Source organism: Capra hircus, chromosome 1, assembly GCF_001704415.2.
Source record: "Capra hircus breed San Clemente chromosome 1, ASM170441v1, whole genome shotgun sequence".
Lineage (NCBI taxonomy): Eukaryota > Metazoa > Chordata > Mammalia > Artiodactyla > Bovidae > Capra > Capra hircus.
This window is the reverse complement of record NC_030808.1, coordinates 80,942,594-80,959,074: the sequence shown is the minus strand read 5'-3', so window position 1 is coordinate 80,959,074 and position 16,481 is coordinate 80,942,594. Positions and strand designations below refer to the sequence as shown.

At 42.5% G+C, this 16,481-nt stretch overlaps 1 protein-coding gene across 1 annotated transcript in view; it reads left to right on the top strand.

Annotated features, from left to right (window-relative positions):
• The window catches only part of LOC102179418 (nmrA-like family domain-containing protein 1), a 20,673-nt gene continuing 16,240 nt past the window's right edge, over positions 12,049-16,481 (top strand). The window contains 1 exon segment of the mRNA XM_013962876.2: positions 12,049-12,152. Within this exon segment, the coding sequence (XP_013818330.2) occupies positions 12,113-12,152 (40 nt within the window). The 5' untranslated portion in view covers positions 12,049-12,112.

The following is a 16,481-nucleotide window of genomic DNA, read 5'->3' as shown; positions in this document are numbered from 1 at the left end:
TAGTGACTAAACAACAACAGGGGAGATATAGATAGATAGATAGATAGATAGATATGTATATGTCCACACACACACACAGAGACACACGTACATGAGTAAATAATGTTCCCACTTGGTGTATTCTCTAAATGAGGCTTATTCTATCACTTATGGGAAAGATTGAAGGTAGCAGGAGAAGGGGCAGAGGATGAGTTGGTTGGATGGCATCACCAACTCAATGGACATGAGTTTGAATAAGCTCCAGGAGTTGGTGATGGACAGGGAAGCCTGGCAAAGAGTTGGACACAACTGAGCGACTGAACTGAACTACAGGAAAATCAGAGGCTGGCCCCAAATTTAATTATTGTATCTCTCTATAGAACTGAGGCCCTCTCCCCCAATATATTTTTATATTAAATTTTCTCTATTCATATTACTTGGAGTAGGAAATGGTAACCCACTCCAGTATTCTTGCCTGGAAAATTCCATGAACAGAAGAACATGGCAGTCTACTCTCCATGGGGTTGCAAAGAGTTGGACATGACTGTGAAACTGAGCATGCACTTACTCTTATTACTGTGTGATTGGACTTTAACTGGTTCAGAATTGGACTCTGAACTGGTTCAGAATTGTTCTCAGGAGAGGTCTCCCAAGATACTACAGAGATGTGAAAGTGAAGGAAAGAGAATAACTAGACCAACTTCTGGGTTCTGGCTTGGGTGACCAGGTGAAGGACAATGGTACCATGAACTAAGGGGAAATGAGGGAAGGTGGGGCAGAAAGATGACTTCAGTTTAGGACATCCAAATGAAGGTGTCTAGTGAGTACTGGTTATAACAGTCTGGGGCTTAGGGAAGGTGTGAGTGGAATATACATCCTGAACTAGAATTACCCGGTATAGAGATGGTCAGGAAAACCCTTCACTGAATAAACAAGATGCTCAAAGGAGTCATGTCCTCATGTAACAGAAAACAGCAAACCTGAGTCCATACTGAGTTTATTCTCTTAGTTCTAACCTTTGTGCTCTGTTGCTTGTGCTTTGTCATGCTGGCTTTGTACCTTAATTTTTTTTTCTTTTTTTTCAGATTTATTGAATTTAATGAAAAATATTTCTCAGAACAATGTACCCTAATTTAAAAGAATGTTGCCTAGAGCCTGAAATACACATGATAGCCCTTTCTCAAGGCTCTGCCTCCCAGGCTTGACCTTTAGAGCCATTAACACTTTTCATTCACATGAAGATAAAAAGTTGTAGATCATTCGTACAGAGATAAAAAGTTGTAGTACAGGAAATAACATTTGTCCTTTTGGAGGTGTACAGGAACATAGTGACAGGACCTACATGGACACCTACAAGATTAAAGCATTGTCACATGCTCTCTGGAGTCTGCTCGGCACCAGGAAGTCTGTGACAACCAGTCACACCCCCTTCCCTTTTAGTATCAGTTCAGTTCAGTTCACTTGCTCAGTAGTGCCTGACTTTGTGACCCCGTGGACTGCAGCACGCTAGGCTTCCCTGTCCATCACCAACTCCCAGAGCTTGTTCAAACTCATGTCCATCAAGTTGGTGATGCCATCCAACCATCTCATACTCTGTTATCCCTTTCTCCTCCTGCCTTCAATCTTTCCCAGCATCAGGGTCTTTTTAATAAGTCAGCTCTTCCCATCAAGTGGCCAAAGTATTGGAGCTTCAGCTTCAGCATCAGTCCTTCCAATGAATATTCAGGATTCAGCTTTCTTTATGGTCCAACTCTCACATCCATACGTGACTACTAGAAAAACCATAGCTTTAACTATATAGACCTTTGTCGGCAAAGTACTGTCTCTGCTTTCTAATATGCCGTCTAGGTTGGTCATAGCTTTTCTTCCAAGGAGCATGTGTCTTTTAATTTCATGGCTGCAGAACAGTTCTATGAAGACCTAAAAGATCTTCTAGAATTAATGCCCCCCCCCCAAAAATAAGATGTCCCTTTTCATATAAAAGAAGCCTAAATTCTGATTTGGGTAAGATGATTCTTTGCGATGCTAGTCTGCCATCTTCTCTGTCTGCTGGATTTCTGAATAAAGTTGCTATTTCTTGCCTCAACACTGTGTCTTGATTTATTGGCCTGTCATGCATTGATCAGTATGAGCTTGGACTCAGTAACACTCAGAGAACCAATAGCAGATAAAGTGACTGAATGGACATGAGTTTGAGCAAGCTCCAGGAGATGGTGAAGGACAGGAAAGCCTGGTATGCTGCAGCCCATGGGGTCACAAAGAATCGGACAGGCCTGAGCAACTGAACAACAACAACAAAGTGGCTGAACACTTGATCATTGCTTGGAAACATGAGCATGGAAATCAAAAGTTGGCGACTTAGTTAAGGCTGATTTTCATGAACTAGCTTAGAGCTGAGAGGCAATTAGGAAAACATTTAGTTAATAATGATGGCTATGGCTGCATAATGTAAATAATTGTGGTGAAACAGCCAATCATTTTGGAGTATCGTGAACACTAAAGAAAAGCTCAGCCTATAAAAAAATTAAAGAATTAAATTAGGCATCTTTTCTAGCTACCTAGAGAAAACTGGGAAAGGGATAAAAGTAGCAAAAATTAGAATACCAGATGACAAAATTTAGCAATCAGATATTTACATATAAAGAAAATATTTGCCTTAGAATTATATTACTAATGTAGTCTGGGAATAAAAATATTCAAACAAGAACTGTACAATGTAGAAAGTGAAAGTCCTTTTTCTTACTTTTTTTTTTTTCCATCTCACTCCTCAGAGGTAACCTCAGTTAAAAATTTAATGTCTGAACCTTTAGACTTTTGATAGGTAGACAAATTTATTAATATCATGCTACTATACATATTCTTTTATTTTAATATACTATCCTATAGGTTGGCTTTTTTTCACTTAGCAATCTAAGATGCACTAAATTCCATATTAGTACATATACATTTAGTTCATATTTTAAAACTAGTTGCATGGTATTCCACTGTAAGTATGTGCCATGATCTATTTTATCATTCCCCTTTTACACAGATGAGAAGCAGCAGCTATTTAAAGAGAAGTAGAAACCGTGTCCTTGGGAGGGTCAGGCCAGGGCACAAATGCATTAATATAAGGACAGTTGGTCAGTCTCCAGGAGCCTAGTGACCAGACCACGGGATCCCCGTGAGCACAGCTAAGAATTGGAGGGGGCTAGTGGTGCTAAGAGCAGGGTCTAGACCACCTGGGGTTGAACTCTGTTTCCACCATTACTGAGAGCCCTTAGGCAAATTTAACCTCTGTGCCTCATTTGCCTTGTCTGTAAATTAGAAATTACGAGAACACCTACTTCACAGGCTTTGTTAAAATTCCTTGAGTTAGTAAATATAAAACATTTAGGATAATTGTCTAGCCCATGCTGCTGCTGCTAAGTCGCTTCAGTCGTGTCCGACTCTGTGCGACCCCATAGACGGCAGCCCACCAGGCTCCCCTGTCCCTGGGATTCTCCAGGCAAGAACACTGGAGTGGTTTGCCATTTCCTTCTCCAATGCATGAAAGTGAAAAGTGAAAGTGAAGTCGCTCAGCCGTGTCTGACTCTTAGCGACCCCTAGCCCATAATAAGTTATCAATTATTATGTAGATCATAGAAGGGAGTTGAATGTTATGTAAATACAGTGGAAAGCCATTGAAATGTTTTCAGTAGGGGAAAGGGTTGACTCAGTTTTTATTTTTATATGATCACATTCTCCATTGGATGGAGAATGAGTCGGAGGGAGGTGGAAACTAGACCACTCACTTATGAAGCTATTACATTGGTCCAGGAGAGAGAGACCATTGCTATACAGTGGTGACAAAGGAGACAGAGAGACATGAGCAGATCTTAGATCTATTTTGAAGACAGAATTGAATGGACCTGTAGAAGGGTGAGGGGATGGAGACATCAAGAAGCTCTCAAAAAAGGCTGTGGTGTGCCAGACTGGGGAAGCCTGAAAGGGAAAGACTTAGAAACTGGGAGGGGATTAGGGTTTGATTTTGAACTCAGTAAGTTTGAGATGTTATGAAATATGGAAGCAGACGTTGTCAAGTAGGCAGTTCCATCTACAAATACAAAACTAGATATATGTTAAAATCTTTTAATGCATCTAGGCTTCATTAATCTTATTTGTTGTCAATCATGAATTTGTATTCAACAAGTAGTTATTAAGCAACAAATTATGCATTGAATGCTAACATATTTTATTGGCAGTGGAACATTTTAATTGGATTCTTTCCTCTAACTAGAAAAGTGCTATATCTTGCACATGCACTGTTGGCTGTATAATATTCTACCATATGGCTATAAATAATTTAATCATTTTGTTTTTTTCTAATTTTTTGACATTTGAAATAATACTTCAATGAATATTTTTTTGTTCATAAATCTACATCTGAGCTTTTAAAGTAATTTTTGAGGGGGTTTAGGATAGGTTTGTAGAAACAATTCTTTGTCAACAAACATGATCTTTTTTAGGATTCTTTTTTTAGTAGTAAAATATTATTGTCTATATTCATTATACTGTGTACTAGATCTCTTTTTTAGGACTTTGGAAACATACTGTCAACTCAGTTTCCAAAAAAGTTGTATTCATTTACACTCTTGGTCACAATCTATGGATGTTCACCATACCATGGGGATCAAAATTAAAAACTTTTGCTAATCTAAAGTGAAGTGAAGTGAAGTCACTCAGTTGTGTCCAACTCTTTGCGACGCCATGGACTGTAGCCTACCAGGCTCCTCAGTCCGTGGGATTTTCCAGGCAAGAGTACTGGAGTGGGTTGCCATTTCCCTCTCCAGAGGATCTTCCCCACCCAGGGATCAAACCCGGTTTCCCACAGTGTAGGCAGACCCTTTACCCTCTGAGCCAGGAATCTAATATAAAAGGTTGAAAGTGAAAGTGAAGTCACTCAGTCGTGTCCGACTCTTTGCGACCCCAGGGACTGTAGCCTACCAGGCTCCTCTGTCCATGGGATTTTCCAGGCAATAGTGCTGGAATGGGTTGCCATTTCCTTCTCCAGGGGATCTTCCCCACCCACTGATCTAACCCGGGTCTCCTGCATTGTAGGCAGATGCTTTACCCTCTGAGTCACCAGGGAAGTCCAATACAAGGTTAGTTGTTTAATTTGCATTTCTTTAACAACCAGTGATAGGATTATCTCTGCTAATCTCCTATTGCTCTTACCACTGACAGAAGGTGTGGTTCTCCTTACCTGCAGTCTTCTCTCTGCCCTCATTATCCCTTTCACCTGGTTTGTGTTTAGTCGCTCAGTCATGTCTAACTCTTTGTGACCCTCCGTCCATATGATTTTTCAGCAAGAATACTGAAGTGGGTTGCCATTTCCTCCTCCAGGGGATCTTCCCAACCCAGGGCTCTGATCCCATCTACTCTGTCTCCTGCATTGCAGGCAGATTCTTTACCCACTGAGGCATTGGGGAAGTCCCAATGGTTTATTTGACCCAATGCTTCACCTTTCATCTCCAGTGACACTCCTTCCGTCCTCACTGCGCTCCTCCCTACTTCTCAGTTCAGTTCAATTGCTCAGTCGTGTCCGACTCTTTGCGACTCCATGAATTGCAGCACGCCAGGCCTCCCTGTCCATCACCAACTCCTGGAGTTCACTCAGACTCACGTCCATTGACTCGGTGATGCCATCCAGCCATCTCATCCTCTGTCATACCCTTCTCCTCCTGCCCCCAATCCCTCCCAGCATCAGAGTCTTTTCCAATGAGTCAACTCTTCCCATGAGGTGGCCAAAGTACTGGAGTTTCAGCTTTAGCATCATTCCTTCCAAAGAAATCCCAGGGCTGATCTTCAGAATGGATGGGTTGGATCTCCTTGCAGTCCAAGGGACTCTCAAGAGTCTTCTCCAACACCACAGTTCAAAAGCATCAATTCTTCGGTGCTCAGCCTTCTTCACAGTCCAACTCTCACATCCATACATGACCACAGGAAAAACCATAGCCTTGACTAGACGGACCTTAGTCAGCAAAGTAATGTCTCTGCTTTTGAATATGCTATCTAGGTTGGCAATAACTTTTCTTCCAAGGAGTAAGCGTCTTTTAATTTCATGGCTGCAGTCACCATCTGCTATGATTTTGCAGCCCCAAAAATAAAGTCTGACACTGTTTCCACTGTTTCCCCATCTATTTGCCATGAAGTGATGGGACCGGATGCCGTGATCTTCGTTTTCTGAATGTTGAGCTTTAAGCCAACTTTTTCACTCTCCTCTTTGACTTTCATCAAGAGGCTTTTTAGTTCCTCTTCACTTTCTGCCATAAGGGTGGTGTCATCTGCATATCTGAGGTTATTGAGATTTCTCCTGGCAATCTTGATTCCATCTTGTGCTTCTTCCAGTCCAGCGTTTCTCATGATGTACTCTGCATATAAGTTAAACAAGCACGGTGACAATATATAGCCTTGACGTACTCCTTTCCCTATTTGGAACCAGTCTGTTGTTCCATGTCCAGTTTTAACTGTTGCTTCCTGACCTGCATACAGATTTCTCAAGAGACAGGTCAGGTGGTCTGGTATTCCCATCTCTTTCAGAATTTTCCACAGTTGATTGTGATCCACACAGTCAAAGGCTTTGGCATAGTCAGTAAAGCAGAAATAGATGCTTTTCTGGAACTCTCTTGCTTTTTCGATGATCCAGCAGATGTTGGCAATTCAGGAATCCCTCAGAAGAAATGGAGTAGCCATCATGGACAACAAAAGAGTCCGAAATGCAGTACTTGGATCCAATCTCAAAAACGACAGAATGATCTCTGCTCATTTCCAAAGCAAACCATTCAATATCACAGTAATCCAAGTCTATGCCCCAACCAGTAACGTTGAAGAAGCTGAAGTTGAATGGTTCTATGAAGACCTACAAGACCTTTTAGAACTAACACCCAAAAAAGATGTCCTTTTCGTTATAAGGGACTGGAATGCAAAAGCAGGAAGTCAAGAAACACCTGGAGTAACAGGCAAATTTGGCCTTGGAATATGGAATGAAGCAGGGCAAAGACTAATAGAGTTTTGCCAAGAACATGCACTGGTCATAGCAAACAGCCTCTTCCAACACCACAAGAGAAGACTCTACACATGGACATCACCAGATGGTCAACACTGAAATCAGATTGATTATATTCTTTGCAGCCAAAGATGGAGAAGCTCTATACAGTCAACAAAAACAAGACCAGGAGCTGACTGTGGCTCAGATCAAGAACTTCTTATTACCAAATTCAGACTTAAATTGAAGAAAGTAGGGAAAACCGCTAGACCATTCAGGTATGACCTAAATCAATCCCTTATGATTATACAGTGGAAGTGAGAAATAGATTTAAGGGCCTAGATCTGATAGACAGAGTGCCTGATGAACTCTGGAATGAGGTTCGTGACATTGTACAGGAGACAGGGATCAAGCCCATCCCCATGGAAAAGCAAAAAAGCAAAATGGCTGTCTGGAGAGGCCTTACAAATTTCTGTTTATAATTATGTGTTTATTAGCATAAGTGTTTGATTAATGCTTATTTCTCCCTAAATCCAAAGCTCCAAGAAAATACCAGAATATTTTGTTCATCATTGAATCCTCACTCCAGAAACAGTTATGGAATGAATTAATAGACAAAAAAATGAATAGAAAGTGGGAAGAGAGAGACACTATAATTGGCTAGCCTAGGTTACATGCCTCTGCTGGGAGGCAGGTCTATTACCGAGAAAAGAAGCAGTGGCACAAAAATGGTCAATGGGAAATTAGTATGAGCTGGGCAGCTATCCCAGTTTGTATCGACCACAAGACATTCTAAATTTTCATGTAGACAGAGCTGCAGATTTTCTTTGTTAGGAATTTCTTTATCACATATAGACTGAAAATATCCTCATCCTGAGTGAAATTAATGTATCTTTACATTTTCCTCTAGGTGTTTTCTTTTCATTGTTTCCTTTAAACACTTGCTAGTAGTTGGACAGGTGTCATTGTGAAAATGCAGATGAAGACACAGAAAACAAAGTGTGGCATACAGGAAGACATCTTCTGAACTGGACAGATGCGAAAGAAAGGAAAACTTTGTCTTCTGATACACATCACATCAGACTTTCTTTGGGGGTGCTGTGTGTCTCAGGAGAAAGTTAGTTCCCTAAATAAGGGTTAGAACCAGAGCCCTCTGCTTGGAAGCACAGAGTCCTAACCACTGGACCACCAGAGAATTTTCTGATATGATTTTCTTTTGCTGGTTTGGTAGGGTGAAATGGAATATCTTAATGTTAATATTGTCCTCATCAGAATATTCATAGGGCCAGCATCATTAAAAGAAGACTCAAAGAGTCGGACATGACTAAGCAACTAACACACACACACACACACACACACACACACACACAGAGTGGACTGAGTTTTCTGATATGGATCGAAAGACACCTGTTGATTACATTTGGTAGTATGGCCATTTTAACTTTATTAATTCTTCCAGTTTGAGAGCATGGACTATCTTTCCATTTCTTTGAGTCATCTTCAGTTTCCTCTATTAAATGTTTAGTAGTTCTTGGCATAAAAGTCTTTTACCTCCTTGATCAGGTTTATTCCTAAGTATTTTTTTAATGCAATTTAAAAAGGGATTTTATTTTTGTTTTTACATTTCCTTTCTGATATTTCATTGTTAGTGTAAAGAAATGCAACGCATTTCTGTATGTTGATCTTGTATGCTGCTACCTTGCTGAATGACTGAGCTTTTTAAGTGTAACACAGATCTTCTCAGACCACATCAGCATGCCAAAGTGAGAAGCTGAATGAGCGATTACAAAACAGTATTTGATGCTCAACCAGCTAAATTTCCCGAATCCTCTCCCCATGCCCAGCCAGCCCCAATTCCTCCTGATAATCCAAGAATTTCTCTAAGGAGGTGTCCTTACTTGCTTCCTCTTTATGGTATTTGTCTACCACCCCCAGTCAGGACCATGGGAGCTGGGGCCTCTGGCTTAGACTGCATGGCTTGGCTTTCAGTTTGTTTGGTTTTTTTTGGCCCCATGGCATGCAGGATCTTAGTTCCCCAGCAATGGAAGTGTGGAGTCTTAACTACTGAACCACCTGGGAAGACTTAGTTTAATTTCATGTAATCCTCACCACATCTATAAGAGGGAGATATTACAATCACTGCCCCCACCCCCCATTTTATAAATGAAGAAACTGAAGTTTAGGGAAATTTTACAAAGTGTCCCAGAGTGAGGATTGGGATGGTCATACTCTAAAGCTTTTGTCATGTGTTGCACAGCTTTCTAGTTGTGGATTTACTGGGTTGAGTTAATTACACTTGGAAGTAAGAAGCAACCATAGGCAAGGGAGTGCAGAGCTGAACGTTGAGAGCAGAGTCCTGCCCATTCTCTCATTCTCTTGGCTGGGCAGACCGAAAAAGCAAACTCTTCCTATCAAGGGGACCCTAAATAAATGTTGAGGCATCAGCTTAGGATGCCTTCCAATTACAAAGAAAACGGCATCACTGACTTCTGTTTGAACACCTAGTCTCTTAATGGGTTGCTACTTGCCCTGGTAGGGATTAGCTTAGTTAAAAAGCTAACCTTATTTTTTCCCACAGGATGAGATGGTTGGATGGCATCACTGACTCAATGGACTTGAGTCTGAGCAAGTTCTGGGAGATGGTGAAGGACACTGAAGCCTGGCGTGCTGCAGTCCATGGGGTCACAGAGAGTCCGACATGACTGAGCGACTGAAAAACAAAGAAGTGGGCATTTAGATCGTCTCCAGGTGTTTTTTTTTAATACAAGTAATGCCATGGATAAACTTCCTTGAATATAAATCTTTTTAATGGCATTGAGAACTCTCCATATGGCTAGGGTAAAACTATATGTAGTGTAGGATAGCAGAGGTGTCATATATCTTTCTTGTGACATGAAATGGAAAGATGTGAATTATCAACTCTTCCAGTCTGTAGCAATTCCAGAATTTACCTCTCTGTTTCCTTGTGGGTTATACTATACAGGAGGGTGAGTGGGAGAACTGCTTCCTCTCACAAGGATGAACAGGCAGGAGTAGGTGATAGGAGCAGGAGGGTGGAGGGAAAGGCAAGGGTCAGGTTACTCCCTATTTTGGATCCATCTTCACAGCCTTTTGGCAGAGGGCTCCAGGTAATCCTGTGGTATCCGCTATTTTCAGCTCCTCTTCATTTGTGATGCAGAATTTGTGCCCTACAGCTTTCCCAGTGACCTATCGCTACCAATTATTCTTTCATTTATTCAACAAATATTTAACCTCCACCTGCCATGTGCCAGATATAGTTGTAGGCACTGGAGATATATGCAAGTGAATAGAACAAAAACAGCCTAGCTGTGGGGAGCAGGGAGCAGAAATAAACATATGAGCAAATAAACATGCCTGTAACACGTCAGGTCCTATATGTTATCAAGAAAAATAAAGCAGAGTATGGGGGGAAGGAGAGAGCCACCTTCAATCCACAAATGTGTTCAAGTCTTTCCTACTGAAATAAAACTTTATTGAGCCTTATAACCACAGTCCACTCTTACTTCCTTTATAGCAAGTTTCCTTAAAGGGGACACCTACATTTGCATTTGTCATTCCCTCAGCTCCCAGTTTCTCAACCAGCTGCAGCCCCAAACCCAAAGGTCCAGTTCTGAGCTCATTTCCCCCTGAGCCCCACTACTGTTCCTCCACTGCCAACCCCTCCCGTTGGCAGAGCCATTTTTAGTCCTTTCTCACTTTCCCTTCCCCCATCCAATCAATCATACAGGCCTTCTTACTTTTACTTCCTGAATATCTTTCTCTTCACCCTCATTGTCACTGCCTCTGTTGGCTTGCTAGGGTCGCTGCACCAAAGTACCATAAAGTGGGTTGATCAAACTACAGAACTTTATCATCTCATGGTTCTGGAGGCTGGAAATCCAGCTTTTGGTAGGTCTGATTCCTTCTTCAGGCTGTGAGGGAAGGATCTACTCCAGATCTCTCTCTTAGGCCCGTGGATGGCCACCTTAACGTTCACATGGCATTCTCCTTATATTTTCACATTGTCTTCCTTCTGTGTTCAAATTTCCCACTTTCTCTTGATTGATTGATTGGCCATGTTGTACAGCATGTGGGATCTTAGTTCCCTGACCAGGGATGGAACCCATACCCTTTGCAATGGAAGCACACTCTTAACCACTGGACCACCAGAGAAATCTCCAAATTTCCAGTTTTTATAAGTAGATCAGTCATATTGGATTAGGTACATTCTAATGATCCACTTTACCTTGACTGGACCTCTGTATATACTCTCTCTCCAAATAAGATCACATCCTGAGGTGTTGGGAGGTAGGACTTCAACCCAGGAATCTTGGAGGGGCACAATTTAATCCAAAACATCGCCTCCATTCAAGGTTTTGTCACTTCTCAACTGTATCATTTCTTATTTGTCTCCTTAGGGGAGTCCCTGCTCCCAGCATTATCTTCTTTCAATCCATCCTCCACTCTGCTGCCAGAGGATCACCTAAAACCTGCTATGGCTGCCAGGATAAATCCACAAACCGGCCCTTTGTCCTCTGCCTTCTGCCATCCTTCCCAGTCTTACTTCTCACCATTCAAATAGCATTTTTGCAGCCATCTTGAGCCCTTTGTCATGATTACCCTGCTTGTGAACTTGACTATGTGTGGCTCCTCCTGCCTGGGATGGTCTCTCTCCCTGCTCTCACTAACTGAACGGTTCATGGGGTCTTCAGGCCAGCTCCAGTGACATCTTCCCTCAAAAGCCTTCCCTCACACCCCCATTCTAGGTTTTGTGTTTTCCCTCCAGGACCTACATTCCCTCTCCCTTTCTCTCTGCTTTTCTTTTACTTACTAGTCTGTCTTCCTTACCAGAGCCTCTAGTTCAGTGCCTAGTATACCAAAAGTACTCACTACACATTTGCTGAACACATGAGTAAGTGAATAAATGAAACCTCCTTTAGAAAATTGCAGTGGCAGAGTGAGTTAGTTAGGTGGTGATAACAAAAGTTTTTACAAGGCAGGGACAAAATCAGCGGTGGGTGTGGTAATCAGAAAGGTTTTAAATTCTAAAAGGCAGACAGAAACTGCATTTCAGCTGCTGTCGCTGTTCGGAGGAAAGTACTGCTACTGCATTGACTGTTTAGTAACATGACCAGCAAGAAAATAATTGCAGTGTTTGGAGCAACAGGTAAAAAACTTCTTACTTTAAAAGTGTGTGCTGACTTGGCTTACTTTCTTGTTTTCCTGTTTTTAACTTCAGAGCCTGCAAGCATAGACTGAACAAAGAGCCCTTTGGAGAAATTTGAAAAAGTTTATCATTTGCTTGCATTTCTGATGTGGTAAAGGGGCAGGGTGATTTGACTTGATTTGTTCAGAAATGATCTCAGAGGCACAAGGACATCTGACATATTCTCTTGTTCTTGATCATGGGCTGATTTGTTGGTGTAAGTCTCATTTCAGCACAAATCATCTGCTACAGACTTTTCTCCACTCACTTCCTGACAAACACAAGGAGCAAATGTGAGAAGGCCATGGGCATGTAGAAGATAGCTGCATCCTGACCAGAACAGGAAGGACTCTGAAAGGACGGAGAGGGTGGGGATTAGGAGAACGCACGCCCGGACTCCTCTCATGCACAGCTGCCCGAGCCTTGAAACTGGCATTTCTGCTTCCACTCTGCCTCCCTCACAATCTGTTCTCCAACAGCTAGACCTGTCTTTGCAAATGTTTCCAATCAGCTCGCTCTCCGTCTGTCAGTCCTCATTTCTGCCTTTTGATGATCTATTTGAAACTGTTGGATCATGGCAGGTCTCGGCTGAAAACCCCCCAACAGCGCCCCCTACCTCACTCAAGTGAAACGAAAGCCCGACTATTGGCCTGCAAGACCCTTCTCGCACTTCCTCCTCGCCATTCTCCCTCTCCCACTCTGCCTGTTCCTCAGACACACTCCCAACTTAAGGGCTTTGCACTGGCTGCTCCCTCAGCCTAGAATAATCTTCCTTCCTTCGTCACCCACGATGTCTTCTCTCTCATGTCTTCCAAGCCCATAACTACTCTCCAGACTTTCCTATTTTAAAATGGCAACTTCACTCCACCCTGCCACTGTCTGACTCCCCTTCCTGCTTGATTTCTTCCTTTACCATCTTCTCTCCACACTAGGATAGAAGCTCTATGAGGACAGGGGTTTTATCTGAAGGGAGGCAAGTGCTAAAGTGGGGAGACAAGAGAAGTAAATTCTCAAAAACCCAACAGCCATGGGCTTCCTAGGTGGCTCAGTGGTAAAGAATCTGCCTGCCAATGCAGGAGACACCAACCAGTTTGATCCCTGGCTTAGGAAGATCCCACATGCGGCAGAGCAACTAAGTCCGGCAGCTGCTGAAGCCTGTACCCTCTTCAGCCTGTCTTCCACAACAACAGAGGCCGCCAAAATGAGAAGCCCTCGTACTGCAACTAGAAAGTAGCTCCCACTAGCCTGGACTAGAGAAAGCCCGTATAGCAGTTCCCCACATTGCCCCCAAAACAACTCCAAGAGCCAGGTATGACACTGACTTTAAAAGGAAGAAAAAGGCAATCAGATGAGGGGATGACTGTATATTGTATTAGGGCAATAGTGAAGCTGTTGGTTTTTCCTGAAAGAGATGAGAAGTCACTGAAGGGTTTTGAGCAGAGTTGTGACATGATAAGACTTGGTGCTAAAGCTTCATGTTGGTTTCTGTTTGGTGAAGAAGCTGTAGGGGGCAAGGGCTGAAGCAGGGAAACAGGAGGCTGTTGCCCTAAATCAGGCATGATTGACAATGGCTTAGGCTAGGGAGTGGTCAGATTCCCAATATGTTTTAAGGAGCATTGATGTGGTTCCCTGATGGGTCAGATATCAGAGGTAAAGAATGACTCCTAAGTGTTCTGGCTTGAGCAAATGAAAGAATAAAGTTGTGAAATGGGGAGGACCTGGAGGGAGCAGGTCAAGACAGGTCAGGAGCCCTGTTTCAGTCTCTTTAAACTTGAGTTGCTGCCTAGGCATTCAGAGTAGAAGGATGGTAAGAGCCTTGGGAGTGGCTCCTAAAGGAATCAGGTTAGATGTGTTAAAGTTGAAGAAAGTTGGCTTGCAGTTGGCTGAGGAGGTGTGCTGATTGCTTTACTGCCCAGTTTTAATCCTTTGTTCAATAACCTTGGATTTCTGGGTGTGTGTTTGGGGATTTGGGAAAGGGTTACTAGATTTGGCAGATAAAAATACAAGATGCCTAATTAAACGTGATAGGGAAAGTGTTAACCCTTACTTGTGGATGCGTTTGCATGTCAAACACTTGAGCATCATCTCCAGTGTCTGCCATTAAAATGCTTCTCTCTTCATGGACTCACCTGCAAGGGAGCACAGCCAGTATGGTTGAATTCATCCCCTGGTTTGCGTCTTAATGAGACGTTAAAGTGGGTGTGATTAGGAGAGCCAGTTCTCGTTTTGGTTCAACTCCTCTTATTTTTTCATATTTGTCCATATTGCTTGCTTCTCCATTTTATAAGGGTCCAGGCAAAGACTGTCCATCTGAAAGCTGAGAATGCAGAGCACAGAGGTTTCATTATTTGTACTTCCTTCATTCACTCATTCTTTCATTCAATAAACAGATATTGAAAGCTTGCAAGGTTCCAGGCACTAATCTCAAAACATGAATGGCAAACGGGGATAAAGAGTAAAGAGTTTGTCTTCAAGGTGAACTTTGTTACAGTACAGTCAGACGGAAATAATTACAACAGGTAGTGTTTTGAGTTGCACTGCGTCCCTCCCCTAGTTCATATGTTGAAACCCTAATCTCTAGTACTATCTGAATGTGACAGTATTTGCACATATACAATGTGTTATTGTATTGTTAAAGAGGTCATTTAAAGAGGCAGTTCAGTTAAAGTGAGGCCACAAGAGTGGGCCACAGTCCAATCTGACTGCTGTTCTCTTGAGAAGGAAGTTTGACACAGAGACACGAGGGGCTCAAGGGCACACAGGAAGGACCGCATGAACACACAGTGAGCTGCCTCTCTTTTTACAATCCGAGGAGAGAGGCTTCAGGAGAAATCAAGCCAGACGAGGACATCTTGTTCATGGACTTCTGGCCTCCAGGGGTGTGAAAAATATGGGTTGTTTAAGCCACCATTCTGTAGAATCTGGTTATGGCAGCTCTAGCAAACTAATAAGGTCAACAGATTTTTTTTAATTGAATTTTAATTTTTATAGATGTAGCATTTCAGAAATAGTCTTCTCAATGTAATATCTTCTCCAATCTCTGAGGATATTAATCCTTTAAAAATTTTCTTCTGTTCCCTGCCTTTCTTTTACCTTTTTTTTTTAATCAGTTTGTTTATTTTGGTTTTACCTTTCATGTTGGTGGCTTTCCTCGAACATTTGATGAACTTTGGCTATCCGTTCATATTCAGTACCAGAGTACAAAACTGGCTAAGGGTCCAAAGGCAAAGTCCCCAACGGCAGGATTATCAGTGGTCTATCATTTGGGGTACCCCCAAAAAGAAGTGCCACACTCTCTCAGAGAAGTTGAGAAAATTTAGTAAAGATGGGAAAGAACAGAAAGACTAAGCAAGCAACACGAAAGGACCAAAGGACAAGAGAGAGGACCAAACCCTGGGAAGAGCAGCAATGTGAAGGGTCCACCACTGCTCCAACCCCTGGGTCCCCTGTTGATGCCCTCCGCTGGCCAGACCCAGACTGAAGGCAAAAGAGCCCACTGATGGATTTCATACAGGGCAGCCTCTCAAGGAGCTAGGCAGGAGAGAGAACGGAAGGTGTATTTTGAACCACACACACACGAAATTCAGGACAGATATGGGACCAGTTTGATGGAGGATCCCAAATATCAGTGAATGTGTAGAGTATATGGTATCCCCCATGGGACATTCAGTAAATATTTGTAAAGTGGGTAAATCAGGTGAGTGATGACCATATCATGAACAGTCTTGAACACCACAAAAAGAAACTTCTGCAAGTTTTCAACCTTTAAAAGAAAAATAGAATGGGAACTTCTTTTGAAAGTAAAATTCTATGAAGAACCTAAAAAATGAAACCTCTGACCAGTTAAGGCTTCTCTTGTGGCTCAGATGGTAAAGAATCTGCCTGCAAGGTAGGAGGGTTTGATCCCCAGGTTGAAAAGATCCCCTGGAGAAGGGAATGGTAACCCATTCCAGTATTCTTGCCTGCAAAATTCCATGGACAGAGGAGCCTGACCAGTTAAAAGTAGAATTGCTTAGTGGACTCTGGGGTGGAGGCTCTGGTCCCCTGCTCTCCTGGCCTCCCTGTTGCCTCCGGGCTCCCCCATTCTTTCTCTCCTCCACGGCTTCTGCTAAGCTACCTCTGAGAATGCTGTGAGAAACCTAATTTGAAAACCGCTCTTGAAAGCCATGGGAATGCCTCCTGAAGTAGTTCCAGCAGCAGTTTTACTCTGAGTAACTGGATTCCTTGACCAGCTTCTTTTAGTGAACATTTTTCCTGATCCTTTTTGTGTTTTCTCTTCCCCAATTCCGC